General features: G+C 47.9%; 1 protein-coding gene across 3 annotated transcripts in view; it reads right to left on the bottom strand.

Annotated features, from left to right (window-relative positions):
- LOC306924545 (nibrin-like) overlaps window positions 1-15,426 on the bottom strand; it is a 58,975-nt gene that overhangs the window by 34,431 nt on the left and 9,118 nt on the right. For all 3 annotated transcript variants that reach the window (XM_079503104.1, XM_079503103.1, XM_079503102.1), the window contains exons 4-7: window positions 13,989-14,148; window positions 7,614-7,717; window positions 5,106-5,223; window positions 1,576-1,769 (exon numbers count right to left, since the gene is read on the bottom strand). In XM_079503104.1, coding sequence (XP_079359230.1) covers window positions 1,576-1,769; window positions 5,106-5,223; window positions 7,614-7,717; window positions 13,989-14,148 — 576 coding nt within the window. The remainder of the gene's footprint in view (window positions 1-1,575; window positions 1,770-5,105; window positions 5,224-7,613; window positions 7,718-13,988; window positions 14,149-15,426) is intronic.

The following is a 15,426-nucleotide window of genomic DNA, read 5'->3' on the forward strand; positions in this document are numbered from 1 at the left end:
ACAGCACAGCTCTAGTTGTAGATGGCTATAGACTGGTCTGTGCTCACAGCACAGCTCTAGTTATAGATGGCTATAGACTGGTCTGTGCTCACAGCACAGCTCTAGTTATAGATGGCTATAGACTGGTCTGTGCTCACAGCACAGCTCTAGTTATAGATGGCTATAGACTGGTCTGTGCTCACAGCTCTAGTTATAGATGGCTATAGACTGGTCTGTGCTCACAGCACAGCTCTAGTTATAGATGGCTATAGACTGGTCTGTGCTCACAGCACAGCTCTAGTTATAGATGGCTATGGACTGGTCTGTGCTCAGATGGCTATAGACTGGTCTGTGCTCACAGCTCTAGTTGTAGATGGCTATGGACTGGTCTGTGCTCACAGCACAGCTCTAGTTATAGATGGCTATAGACTGGTCTGTGCTCACAGCACAGCTCTAGTTATAGATGGCTATAGATGGCTAATGCTTAAAACACCAAAAAGGGGGTCCAGTGTGTAATACGTACTGGTGCAGAATGGTCCTGACGGACTGGGCCCAGTCCACGGTGGAGGAGGGCAGTATGGAGGGTGTGTAATACGTACTGGTGCAGAATGGTCCTGACGGACTGGGCCCAGTCCACGGTGGAGGAGGGCAGTATGGGGGCATGAGGAGGGCAGTAAGGGGGTCCAGTGTGTAATACGTACTGGTGCAGAATGGTCCTGACGGACTGGGCCCAGTCCACGGTGGAGGAGGGCAGTGTGTAATACGTACTGGTGCAGAATGGTCCTGACGGACTGGGCCCAGTCCACGGTGGAGGAGGGCAGTATGGATGTAATACGTACTGGTGCAGAATGGTCCTGACGGACTGGGCCCAGTCCACGGTGGAGGAGGGCAGTATGGAGGTGTGTAATACGTACTGGTGCAGAATGGTCCTGACGGACTGGGCCCAGTCCACGGTGGAGGAGGGCAGTGTGTAATACGTACTGGTGCAGAATGGTCCTGACGGACTGGGCCCAGTCCACGGTGGAGGAGGGCAGTGTGTAATACGTACTGGTGCAGAATGGTCCTGACGGACTGGGCCCAGTCCACGGTGGAGGAGGGCAGTGTGTCATACGTACTGGTGCAGAATGGTCCTGACGGACTGGGCCCAGTCCACGGTGGAGGAGGGCAGTGTGTCATACGTACTGGTGCAGAATGGTCCTGACGGACTGGGCCCAGTCCACGGTGGAGGAGGGCAGTATGGAGGCCTGGGAGTTAGGGTTAGGGTTAGGGTTAGGGTTAGGGGTGTGTAATACGTACTGGTGCAGAATGGTCCTGACGGACTGGGCCCGGTCCACGGTGGAGGAGTGTGTAATACGTACTGGTGCAGAATGGTCCTGACGGACTGGGCCCAGTCCACGGTGGAGGAGGGCAGTATGGAGGCCTGGGAGTTAGGGTTAGGGTTAGGGTTAGGGTTAGGGGTGTGTAATACGTACTGGTGCAGAATGGTCCTGACGGACTGGGCCCGGTCCACGGTGGAGGAGTGTGTAATACGTACTGGTGCAGAATGGTCCTGACGGACTGGGCCCGGTCCACGGTGGAGGAGTGTGTAATACGTACTGGTGCAGAATGGTCCTGACGGACTGGGCCCAGTCCACGGTGGAGGAGGGCAGTATGGAGGCCTGGGAGTTCCCGCTAATCACGTCCACCACGCAGCTCTGTGGCGACTGCAGCAACGGGAGGGGCAGACTGCCCTCTCCCAGCAGCTGGCTGCGCCCGCCTCCTAAAGCCACCGCCGCACTGAGGCGCTTCAGCTGCGGAGGAGGACACAGACACAATGATGTGATGAGGAGGAGGACAACAGACACAATGATGTGATGATGAGGAGGACAACAGACACAATGATGTGATGAGGAGGACACAGACACAATGATGTGATGAGGAGAACACAGACACAATGATGTGATGAGGAGGAGAACACAGACACAATGATGTGATGAGGAGGAGGACACAGACACAATGATGTGATGAGGAGGAGGACACAGACACAATGATGTGATGAGGAGAACACAGACACAATGATGTGATGAGGAGGAGAACACAGACACAATGATGTGATGATGAGGAGGACAACAGACACAATGATGTGATGAGGAGGACAACAGACACAATGATGTGATGAGGAGGAGAACAACAGACACAATGATGTGATGAGGAGGAGAACACAGACACAATGATGTGATGAGGAGAACAACAGACACAATGATGTGATGAGGAGGACAACAGACACAATGATGTGATGAGGAGGAGAACAACAGACACAATGATGTGATGAGGAGGAGAACAACAGACACAATGATGTGATGAGGAGGAGGACAACAGACACAATGATGTGATGAGGAGGAGGACAACAGACACAATGATGTGATGAGGAGGAGGACAACAGACACAATGATGTGATGAGGAGGAGGACACAGACACAATGATGTGATGAGGAGAACACAGACACAATGATGTGATGAGGAGAACACAGACACAATGATGTGATGAGGAGGAGGACAGACACAATGATTTGATGAGGAGGAGGACAACAGACACAATGATGTGATGAGGAGGAGAACACAGACACAATGATGTGATGAGGAGGAGAACAGACACAATGATGTGATGATGAGGAGAACAGACACAATGATTTGATGAGGAGAACACAGACACAATGATGTGATGATGAGGAGGACAACAGACACAATGATGTGATGAGGAGGAGGACAACAGACACAATGATGTGATGAGGAGAACAACAGACACAATGATGTGATGAGGAGGACAACAGACACAATGATGTGATGAGGAGGAGAACAACAGACACAATGATGTGATGAGGAGGAGAACAACAGACACAATGATGTGATGAGGAGGAGAACAACAGACACAATGATGTGATGAGGAGGAGGACAACAGACACAATGATGTGATGAGGAGAACAACAGACACAATGATGTGATGAGGAGGACAACAGACACAATGATGTGATGAGGAGGAGAACAACAGACACAATGATGTGATGAGGAGGAGAACAACAGACACAATGATGTGATGAGGAGGAGGACAACAGACACAATGATGTGATGAGGAGGAGGACAACAGACACAATGATGTGATGAGGAGGAGGACAACAGACACAATGATGTGATGAGGAGGAGGACACAGACACAATGATGTGATGAGGAGGAGAACACAGACACAATGATGTGATGAGGAGAACACAGACACAATGATGTGATGAGGAGGAGGACAGACACAATGATTTGATGAGGAGGAGGACAACAGACACAATGATGTGATGAGGAGGAGAACACAGACACAATGATGTGATGAGGAGGAGAACAGACACAATGATGTGATGATGAGGAGAACAGACACAATGATTTGATGAGGAGAACACAGACACAATGATGTGATGATGAGGACAACAGACACAATGATGTGATGAGGAGGACAACAGACACAATGATGTGATGAGGAGGACAACAGACACAATGATGTGATGAGGAGGACACAGACACAATGATGTGATGAGGAGGAGGACAACAGACACAATGATGTGATGAGGAGGAGAACACAGACACAATGATGTGATGAGGAGGAGAACACAGACACAATGATGTGATGAGGAGGACAACATACACAATGATGTGATGATGAGGAGGACAGACACAATGATGTGATGAGGAGGAGAACAGACACAATGATGTGATGAGGAGGAGGACACAGACACAATGATGTGATGATGAGGAGAACAGACACAATGATGTGATGATGAGGAGGACAACAGACACAATGATGTGATGAGGAGGAGGACACAGACACAATGATGTGATGATGAGGAGGACAACAGACACAATGATGTGATGATGAGGAGGACACAGACACAATGATGTGATGATGAGGACAACAGACACAATGATGTGATGATGAGGAGAACAGACACAATGATGTGATGAGGAGGAGAACACAGACACAATGATGTGATGAGGAGGACAACAGACACAATGATGTGATGAGGAGGAGAACAGACACAATGATGTGATGAGGAGGAGGACAACAGACACAATGATGTGATGATGAGGACACAGAAACAATGACCGCGATGAATACTAGCCATGTCTTGTATGGAGAGTACAGGTTGCTGCCTTCAGGAAGGAGATATGGTGTGTCCAGGACTAGACTGAGCTGTGGACATTGCTCTGTGTCCAGGACTAGACTGAGCTGTGGACATTGGAGATAAAAGCGACTGAAAGCGTGCGTGGGTGCACGCGCAAATCAAGATGGCGCAGTCGATGGTGTTATTTATGGCTAACAACAGGTAGCCATCCGACGCTAATGCGAGTAGCCTTACGACTTGATCGGATCAAAACATTTATACAACTGAATAAACGTAACTTAGGTTTATGTTTATTGGCGCTTGCAGAGACTAGAATGATTAACGTAGGTTATGTTTTTCGGCCGTTGAAAGTGTTAACACCTTGAGGGCCCGGACCTATTTAATCCATTAATAAAATGTGCCCATCGTTTATAGCGCCCGGACCACTTTTACCGACGGACCGGATGTTGTTGTGAACGTCTGTGTAGCAGCTAACAATAGCCACACCACTCTAGAGTCGATCGACAACAACGGGAGGCAAGAATAAATCTATCGAGACTAGCGACTGGACAGCGGAGCGCCGTCTAACACAGGATCTTTTTTCATAATTAGACGGGGTGGTTTAGATCGCGAGTTATGAACGTTTTAAGATTTTCGTTGTCGTCCGCTAAACAGGCAGGGAACATTTCCGATGACGTATCACTGTTGTGCAACACCGAGGATTGCGCAACAAGCGCTCCTAGGCTGTGGAGCGATGCGATCAGTTTTCATAGAACTAATTTGACAGAGATTAATCAATCTCCGTCTCGGGCAAATGACCGTGCACTTGAACTTGACGGTGATCTCCGTCCTGCGCCTCCAAGGTGAGCCGAGTTACAAGCTCAAAACACCTTGCGGCAGCGAGGGTGGGAGGAACAGAGTTGTTTGTTGCTGAGGAAGACGAAGGTTTTCTACGTCATAGAGGAACAGACCTGTTTGTTGCTGAGGAAGACGAAGGTTAACAGACCTGTTTGTTGCTGAGGAAGACGAAGGTTTTCCCGTCAAAGAGCCGCCTGCGTTCTGCTCTGGTTGTGAGGACCACCTCGTCTCGGTTCAGGCTGGGCTCGTCCAACTCTGGGATGAAACTGAGAACAACAGCAACAACAACAACAACAACAACAGGCATTAATGCTTCCCGGCAGCTACAACATCAACATCCCATAATATGCCATGTCATCAGTTGGTTGTAATAATATGCCATGTCATCAGTTGGTTGTAATCATATGCCATGTCATCAGTTGGTTGTAATCATATGCCATGTCATCAGTTGGTTGTAATCATATGCCATGTCATCAGTTGGTTGTAATAATATGCCATGTCATCAGTTGGTTGTAATCATATGCCATGTCATCAGTTGGTTGTAATCATATGCCATGTCATCAGTTGGTTGTAATAATATGCCATGTCATCAGTTGGTTGTAATAATATGCCATGTCATCAGTTGGTTGTAATCATATGCCATGTCATCAGTTGGTTGTAATCATATGCCATGTCATCAGTTGGTTGTAATCATATGCCATGTCATCAGTTGGTTGTAATCATATGCCATGTCATCAGTTGGTTGTAATCATATGCCATGTCATCAGTTGGTTGTAATAATATGCCATGTCATCAGTTGGTTGTAATAATATGCCATGTCATCAGTTGGTTGTAATCATATGCCATGTCATCAGTTGGTTGTAATCATATGCCATGTCATCAGTTGGTTGTAATCATATGCCATGTCATCAGTTGGTTGTAATAATATGCCATGTCATCAGTTGGTTCAACATCCCATAATATGCCATGTCATCAGTTGGTTGTAATTACTGTGAGTGGCTGCGATCAGTTAGCCCATTTTGGGGCGGGAACCCCTTTTGGTGTTAGCATTATGTTATGCTTTAGCCATTGAAAAATAGCAGATCTACAAGATCTACTTGTAGGTCTGCTATTTTTGAAAAATCGAAGAACGACTGACATAGAAACATAGCTTTTTCAGAAAACTGTCAGGATGTAGAAGACATTTATAGAATCTGATCTCAGGTCAAAATGGGTTAAAAGCCCCAGACTTTCACACCAACATACAGACATAGTGTAATGCAACGACTCCAACACCGACATGGGGAGAGTGTTGGAGCAAAACCACGATGGAGGTGAAATGGATGCCAAATTACCAGCGACCTCCATGGAGTGATAAAACGGTACGAGACAATCTCTGTACCAGATTTTCCTCCATTTCTTTTTATCCCACGATTTTGCAACCCATTTTTTCACCCAGTGTCAATAATCTAATGTAATCCTAGGGGACACGGGGAGAACATGAAAACTAAAGTTCTCAACGGGCCGGCCCGACCCTACCCTAACTGGGTCGGCCCTAGGCTCGGCCCGACCCTAAAAATTACCATAATGTTAAACCCGAAGCCCGGCAAAAGCCTGACAGTTATTATGAAGCCCTCTTCATAATAACTACATACATGTATACACAATCACATTACACAAATAACAGAATTGCTATTTTTATTATAATAACACTCTTTTAAAAAAAGAAAGAAAAAAGAACAAAATCGCGGAAAATCACAGAGCCCGAGGCTCGGCCCGGCCGACTAATTAGCATATTATTTTGTAAACGTCGGGTCGGGCCTGGTCGGGTCTGGTTGGGTTCGGGCAGAGTTTGAGAACTCCACACGGAAAGGCCCTTTCTCCAACCCCGCCTCGGGTATGGGCACTGATGACGCGGAGGAGAGAACACGCCCCCAGCGCCCACAGCGGGAATCGAACCCAGGACCTTCTAGCTGTGAGGTCGACAGCACTACCGACTGTATATATATCTATATCTATATATATATATATATATATATATATATATATATATATATATATATATATATTTATCTATATATATATATATATATATATCTATATCTATATCTATATATATATATAGATAAATATATATATATATATATATATATTTATCTCTATATATATATATATATATATAGATAAATATATATATATATATATATATATATTTATCTATATATAGATATATATATAGATAAATATATATATATATATATATATATATATTTATCTATATATAGATAAATATATATATATAAGCAACGATAACAGGAACTTTGGACAGGCATAACTCATGCCTCGTCTCTCTGTATGTTTGGGGCACGAACAGCTGCAATACCGCTGGGTGACCTACGGTGGCGCTGTTGAGCAGCCTAAAAGGGCTTATTAATACCGCTGGGTGACCTACGGTGGCGCTGTTGAGCAGCCTAAAAGGGCTTATTGCTTGGTCCTGCACTGTCTGCGTACCCGTCTGCGTCAGGGACTGCACTGTGTCTGCGTACCTGTCTGCGTCAGGGACTGCACTGTCTGCGTACCTGTCTGCGTACCTGTCTGCGTACCTGTCTGTGTCAGGGACTGCACTGTGTCTGCGTACCTGTCTGCGTCAGGGACTGCACTGTGTCTGTCTGCGTACCTGTCTGCGTCAGGGACTGCAGTCTTCTGCTGCACAGCTGCGCTCAGCTCGCTGATGAACTCCTCTGTGATGATTGGTCGACAGCTCAGGAGAGCACTTATCGTCTGAAATGAAGGGATCATAGATTATATTAACATTTATTATTCGTTGTAAATTAAGTTAATTTACAAGAAGTCTACACAATGAATCAACGTGTGCCTGTTATCTCTCCTAATGGACCACATCAATACAGCATGGAATTGTGTCCAAATCGTATCCGCCGATAACAAAACAATAGTGTTTAGTTTTGGGTCTGAGAGGCTAAATGTCATCAAACGGTGGTCCGTGGCTCAGATGGATCTGAGAGGCTAAATGTCATCAAACGGTGGTCCGTGGCTCAAATGGGTCTGAGAGGCTAAATGTCATCAGATGGTGGTCCGTGGCTCAAATGGGTCTGAGAGGCTAAATGTCATCAAATGGTGGTCCGTGGCTCTAATGGGTCTGAGAGGCTAAATGTCATCAAATGGTGGTCCGTGGCTCAAATGGGTCTGAGAGGCTAAATGTCATCAGATGGTGGTCCGTGGCTCAGATGGATCTGAGAGGCTAAATGTCATCAAATGGTGGTCCGTGGCTCAAATGGGTCTGAGAGGCTAAATGTCATCAGATGGTGGTCCGTGGCTCAGATGGGTCTGAGAGGCTAAATGTCATCAGATGGTGGTCCGTGGCTCAGATGGGTCTGAGAGGCTAAATGTCATCAGATGGTGGTCCGTGGCTCAGATGGGTCTGAGAGGCTAAATGTCATCAGATGGTGGTCCGTGGCTCAGATGGGTCTGAGAGGCTAAATGTCATCAAATGGTGGTCCGTGGCTCAAATTGGTCTGAGAGGCTAAATGTCATCAGATGGTGGTCCGTGGCTCAAATTGGTCTGAGAGGCTAAATGTCATCAAATGGTGGTCCGTGGCTCAAATGGGTCTGAGAGGCTAAATGTCATCAGATGGTGGTCCGTGGCTCAAATGGGTCTGAGAGGCTAAATGTCATCAGATGGTGGTCCGTGGCTCAAATGGGTCTGAGAGGCTAAATGTCATCAGATGGTGGTCCGTGGCTCAGATGGATCTGAGAGGCTAAATGTCATCAAATGGTGGTCCGTGGCTCAAATGGGTCTGAGAGGCTAAATGTCATCAAATGGTGGTCCGTGGCTTAAATGGGTCTGAGAGGCTAAATGTCATCAAATGGTGGTCCGTGGCTAAGATGGGTCTGAGAGGCTAAATGTCATCAGATGGTGGTCGTCCGTGGCTCAGATGGGTCTGAGAGGCTAAATGTCATCAAATGGTGGTCCGTGGCTCAGATGGGTCTGAGAGGCTAAATGTCATCAAATGGTGGTCCGTGGCTCAAATGGGTCTGAGAGGCTAAATGTCATCAGATGGTGGTCCGTGGCTCAGATGGGTCTGAGAGGCTAAATGTCATCAGATGGCGGTCCGTGGCTCAAATGGGTCTGAGAGGCTAAATGTCATCAAACGGTGGTTCCGTGGCTCAAATGGGTCTGAGAGGCTAAATGTCATCAAACGGTGGTTCCATGGCTCAAATGGGTCTGAGAGGCTAAATGTCATCAAACGGTGGTTCCGTGGCTCAAATGGGTCTGAGAGGCTAAATGTCATCAAATGGTGGTCCGTGGCTCAGATGGGTCTGAGAGGCTAAATGTCATCAAATGGTGGTCCTTGGCTCAAATGGGTCTGAGAGGCTAAATGTCATCAAACGGTGGTTCCGTGGCTCAAATGGGTCTGAGAGGCTAAATGTCATCAAACGGTGGTTCCGTGGCTCAAATGGGTCTGAGAGGCTAAATGTCATCAAACGGTGGTTCCGTGGCTCAGATGGGTCTGAGAGGCTAAAGGTCATCAAATGGTGGTCCGTGGCTCAAATGGGTCTGAGAGGCTAAATGTCATCAAATGGTGGTCCGTGGCTCAGATGGGTCTGAGAGGCTAAATGTCATCAAACGGTGGTTCCGTGGCTCAAATGGGTCTGAGAGGCTAAATGTCATCAGATGGTGGTCTGTAGCTCAAATGGGTCTGAGAGGCTAAATGTCATCAAACGGTGGTCCGTGGCTCAGATGGATCTGAGAGGCTAAATGTCATCAAACGGTGGTCCGTGGCTCAAATGGGTCTGAGAGGCTAAATGTCATCAGATGGTGGTCCGTGGCTCAAATGGGTCTGAGAGGCTAAATGTCATCAAATGGTGGTCCGTGGCTCTAATGGGTCTGAGAGGCTAAATGTCATCAAATGGTGGTCCGTGGCTCAAATGGGTCTGAGAGGCTAAATGTCATCAGATGGTGGTCCGTGGCTCAGATGGATCTGAGAGGCTAAATGTCATCAAATGGTGGTCCGTGGCTCAAATGGGTCTGAGAGGCTAAATGTCATCAGATGGTGGTCCGTGGCTCAGATGGGTCTGAGAGGCTAAATGTCATCAGATGGTGGTCCGTGGCTCAGATGGGTCTGAGAGGCTAAATGTCATCAGATGGTGGTCCGTGGCTCAGATGGGTCTGAGAGGCTAAATGTCATCAGATGGTGGTCCGTGGCTCAGATGGGTCTGAGAGGCTAAATGTCATCAAATGGTGGTCCGTGGCTCAAATTGGTCTGAGAGGCTAAATGTCATCAGATGGTGGTCCGTGGCTCAAATTGGTCTGAGAGGCTAAATGTCATCAAATGGTGGTCCGTGGCTCAAATGGGTCTGAGAGGCTAAATGTCATCAGATGGTGGTCCGTGGCTCAAATGGGTCTGAGAGGCTAAATGTCATCAGATGGTGGTCCGTGGCTCAAATGGGTCTGAGAGGCTAAATGTCATCAGATGGTGGTCCGTGGCTCAGATGGATCTGAGAGGCTAAATGTCATCAAATGGTGGTCCGTGGCTCAAATGGGTCTGAGAGGCTAAATGTCATCAAATGGTGGTCCGTGGCTTAAATGGGTCTGAGAGGCTAAATGTCATCAAATGGTGGTCCGTGGCTAAGATGGGTCTGAGAGGCTAAATGTCATCAGATGGTGGTCGTCCGTGGCTCAGATGGGTCTGAGAGGCTAAATGTCATCAAATGGTGGTCCGTGGCTCAGATGGGTCTGAGAGGCTAAATGTCATCAAATGGTGGTCCGTGGCTCAAATGGGTCTGAGAGGCTAAATGTCATCAGATGGTGGTCCGTGGCTCAGATGGGTCTGAGAGGCTAAATGTCATCAGATGGCGGTCCGTGGCTCAAATGGGTCTGAGAGGCTAAATGTCATCAAACGGTGGTTCCGTGGCTCAAATGGGTCTGAGAGGCTAAATGTCATCAAACGGTGGTTCCATGGCTCAAATGGGTCTGAGAGGCTAAATGTCATCAAACGGTGGTTCCGTGGCTCAAATGGGTCTGAGAGGCTAAATGTCATCAAATGGTGGTCCGTGGCTCAGATGGGTCTGAGAGGCTAAATGTCATCAAATGGTGGTCCTTGGCTCAAATGGGTCTGAGAGGCTAAATGTCATCAAACGGTGGTTCCGTGGCTCAAATGGGTCTGAGAGGCTAAATGTCATCAAACGGTGGTTCCGTGGCTCAAATGGGTCTGAGAGGCTAAATGTCATCAAACGGTGGTTCCGTGGCTCAGATGGGTCTGAGAGGCTAAAGGTCATCAAATGGTGGTCCGTGGCTCAAATGGGTCTGAGAGGCTAAATGTCATCAAATGGTGGTCCGTGGCTCAGATGGGTCTGAGAGGCTAAATGTCATCAAACGGTGGTTCCGTGGCTCAAATGGGTCTGAGAGGCTAAATGTCATCAGATGGTGGTCTGTAGCTCAAATGGGTCTGAGAGGCTAAATGTCATCAAACGGTGGTTCCGTGGCTCAGATGGGTCTGAGAGGCTAAATGTCATCAAACGGTGGTTCCGTGGCTCAAATGGGTCTGAGAGGCTAAATGTCATCAAACGGTGGTTCCGTGGCTCAGATGGGTCTGAGAGGCTAAATGTCATCAAATGGTGGTCCGTGGCTTAAATGGGTCTGAGAGGCTAAATGTCATCAAATGGTGGTCCGTGGCTCAGATGGGTCTGAGAGGCTAAATGTCATCAAATGGTGGTCCGTGGCTCAAATGGGTCTGAGAGGCTAAATGTCATCAAACGGTGGTCCGTGGCTCAAATGGGTCTGAGAGGCTAAATGTCATCAAACGGTGGTCCGTGGCTCAGATGGGTCTGAGAGGCTAAATGTCATCAAACGGTGGTTCCGTGGCTCAAATGGGTCTGAGAGGCTAAATGTCATCAAATGGTGGTCCGTGGCTCAGATGGGTCTGAGAGGCTAAATGTCATCAAATGATAGTCCGTGGCTCAAATGGGTCTGAGGCTAAATGTCATCAAATGGTGGTCCGTGGCTCAGATGGGTCTGAGAGGCTAAATGTCATCAAACGGTGGTTCCGTGGCTCAAATGGGTCTGAGAGGCTAAATGTCATCAAACGGTGGTCCGTGGCTCAAATGGGTCTGAGAGGCAACATTTCATCAGATGGTGGTCCGTGGCTCAAATGGGTCTGAGAGGCAACATTTCATCAGATGGTGGTCCGTGGCTCAAATGGGTCTGAGAGGCTAAATGTCATCAAACGGTGGTTCCGTGGCTCAAATGGGTCTGAGAGGCTAAATGTCATCAAACGGTGGTTCCGTGGCTCAAATGGGTCTGAGAGGCTAAATGTCATCAAATGGTGGTCCGTGGCTCAAATGGGTCTGAGAGGCTAAATGTCATCAAATGGTGGTCCGTGGCTCAAATGGGTCTGAGAGGCTAAATGTCATCAAACGGTGGTTCCGTGGCTCAAATGGGTCTGAGAGGCTAAATGTCATCAAACGGTGGTCCGTGGCTCAAATGGGTTTGAGAGGCTAAATGTCATCAAACGGTGGTTCCGTGGCTCAAATGGGTCTGAGAGGCTAAATGTCATCAAACGGTGGTTCCGTGGCTCAAATGGGTCTGAGAGGCTAAATGTCATCAAACGGTGGTTCCGTGGCTCAAATGGGTCTGAGAGGCTAAATGTCATCAAACGGTGGTCCGTGGCTCAGATGCTGAATAAATAAATAATGTACCTTGACATGAAAAAGGTTGAAAACTGGCTTAGACGCATGCAGACAGCGACAGACAGCGACAGACAGCGACAGACAGCGACAGACAGCGACAGACAGTGACAGACAGTGACAGACAGCGACAGACAGCGACAGACAGTGACAGACAGCGACAGACAGTGACAGACAGTGACAGACAGCGACAGACAGTGACAGACAGCGACAGACAGTGACAGACAGCGACAGACAGTGACAGACAGCGACAGACAGCGACAGACAGCGACAGACAGTGACAGACAGCAACAGACAGTGACAGACAGTGACAGACAGCGACAGACAGCGACAGACAGCGACAGACAGTGACAGACAGCGACAGACAGCGACAGACAGCGACAGACAGTGACAGACAGCGACAGACAGCGACAGACAGCGACAGACAGCGACAGACAGCGACAGACAGCGACAGACAGCGACAGACAGCGACAGACAGTGACAGACAGTGACAGACAGCGACAGACAGCGACAGACAGTGACAGACAGTGACAGACAGCGACAGACAGCGACAGACAGCGACAGACAGCGACAGACAGCGACAGACAGTGACAGACAGTGACAGACAGCGACAGACAGACAGCGACAGACAGCTGTCGCGACAGACAGCGACAGACAGCGACAGACAGTGACAGACAGCGACAGACAGTGACAGACAGCGACAGACAGCGACAGACAGCGACAGACAGCGACAGACAGCGACAGACAGCGACAGACAGCGACAGACAGCGACAGACAGCGGCAGACAGTGACAGACAGTGACAGACAGTGACAGACAGTGACAGACAGTGGCAGACAGTGACAGACAGTGACAGACAGTGACAGACAGTGACAGACAGCGACAGACAGCGACAGACAGCGACAGACAGCGACAGACAGCGACAGACAGTGACAGACAGCGACAGACAGTGACAGACAGTGACAGACAGTGACAGACAGCGACAGACAGCGACAGACAGCGACAGACAGTGACAGACAGTGACAGACAGTGACAGACAGTGACAGACAGCGACAGACAGCGACAGACAGCGACAGACAGCGACAGACAGCGACAGACAGTGACAGACAGCGACAGACAGTGACAGACAGTGACAGACAGTGACAGACAGCGACAGACAGTGGCAGACAGTGACAGACAGTGACAGACAGCGACAGACAGTGGCAGACAGTGACAGACAGTGACAGACAGCGACAGACAGTGACAGACAGCGACAGACAGCGACAGACAGCGACAGACAGTGACAGACAGTGACAGACAGTGACAGACAGTGACAGACAGTGACAGACAGTGGGTGGTCTGATAACTGACCTTGATGGTGACCTTGACCGTGGGCATGACCAGGTGCGTGCACAGGTCCGTCCAGCTGTTGACCAGTTTCCCTCCCAGAGGAAGCAGAGCCTGAGAGAGCCTCGCCTTGCCCTCAGTGTCCACGCACGATGAGCACACCACCAGCTGGATCCTGTCCACACTGGAAACACGCACGCACGCACAAATGGTAAATGGTAAATGGTGCATTTATATAGTGCCTTTATCCAAGGCGATTTACAATGGTTGTGCATCAATTCACCCATTCACACACACATTCATACACCAATGGCGGCGGAAACCATGCAAGGCACTAGCCAGCACATCAGGAGCAATTTGGGGTTCAGTGTCTTGCTCAAGGACACTTCGACACTAACTCTGGGGGAGCCCGGGTTCGAACAGGCAACCTTGCAGTTACCATCCAGCCACTCTACCCCTGAGCCACCGCCGCCCGTGTGCATGTGCACACGCACGCACGCACGCACGCACGCACGCACGCACAGTTGACCTTACATCTCCATTTTGGATATACTTTAGATCAGGGGTTCTCAACCTGGGGGTCGCCAAATTATTTTGGGGGTGTCCCCAGATTAAAAAGAAAAAGAAAATCTTCTGTATTTCTTGCAACTGAATGGCTGGAAAATGTAAATGAAGAGTTTACATGAACTGTGCATGAACTGTCATTAATGATTATTTCTAGGGATGTCCCCCTTTTTTCGCTTTCGATCCGATCCCGATACCACAATTCGCCGAATTACCGATACCGATACCAGTGTTGTGATCTCGTACTGTGTTTATAGCTATCTAGCTATATATCTGGTGTTGTGTTTATAGCTATCTAGCTATATATCTGGTGTTGTGTTTATAGCTATCTAGCTATATATCTGGTGTTGTGTTTATAGCTATCTAGCTATATATCTGGTGTTGTGTTTATAGCTATCTAGCTATATATCTGGTGTTGTGTTTATAGCTATCTAGCTATATATCTGGTGTTGTGTTTATAGCTATCTAGCTATATATCTGGTGTTGTGTTTATAGCTATCTGGCTATATATCTGGTGTTGTGTTTATAGCTATCTAGCTATATATCTGGTGTTGTGTTTATAGCTATCTAGCTATATATCTGGTGTTGTGTTTATAGCTATCTAGCTATATATCTGGTGTTGTGTTTATAGCTATCTGGCTATATATCTGGTGTTGTGTTTATAGCTATCTGGCTATATATCTGGTGTTGTGTTTATAGCTATCTAGCTATATATCTGGTGTTGTGTTTATAGCTATCTGGCTATATATCTGGTGTTGTGTTTATAGCTATCTAGCTATATATCTGGTGTTGTGTTTATAGCTATCTAGCTATATATCTGGTGTTGTGTTTATAGCTATCTAGCTATATATATGGTGTTGTGTTTATAGCTATCTAGCTATATATATGGTGTTGTGTT

The sequence above is a fragment of the Electrona antarctica genome, assembly GCF_951216825.1.
Source record: "Electrona antarctica genome assembly, chromosome: 6".
NCBI classification, from domain to species: Eukaryota; Metazoa; Chordata; class Actinopteri; order Myctophiformes; family Myctophidae; genus Electrona; species Electrona antarctica.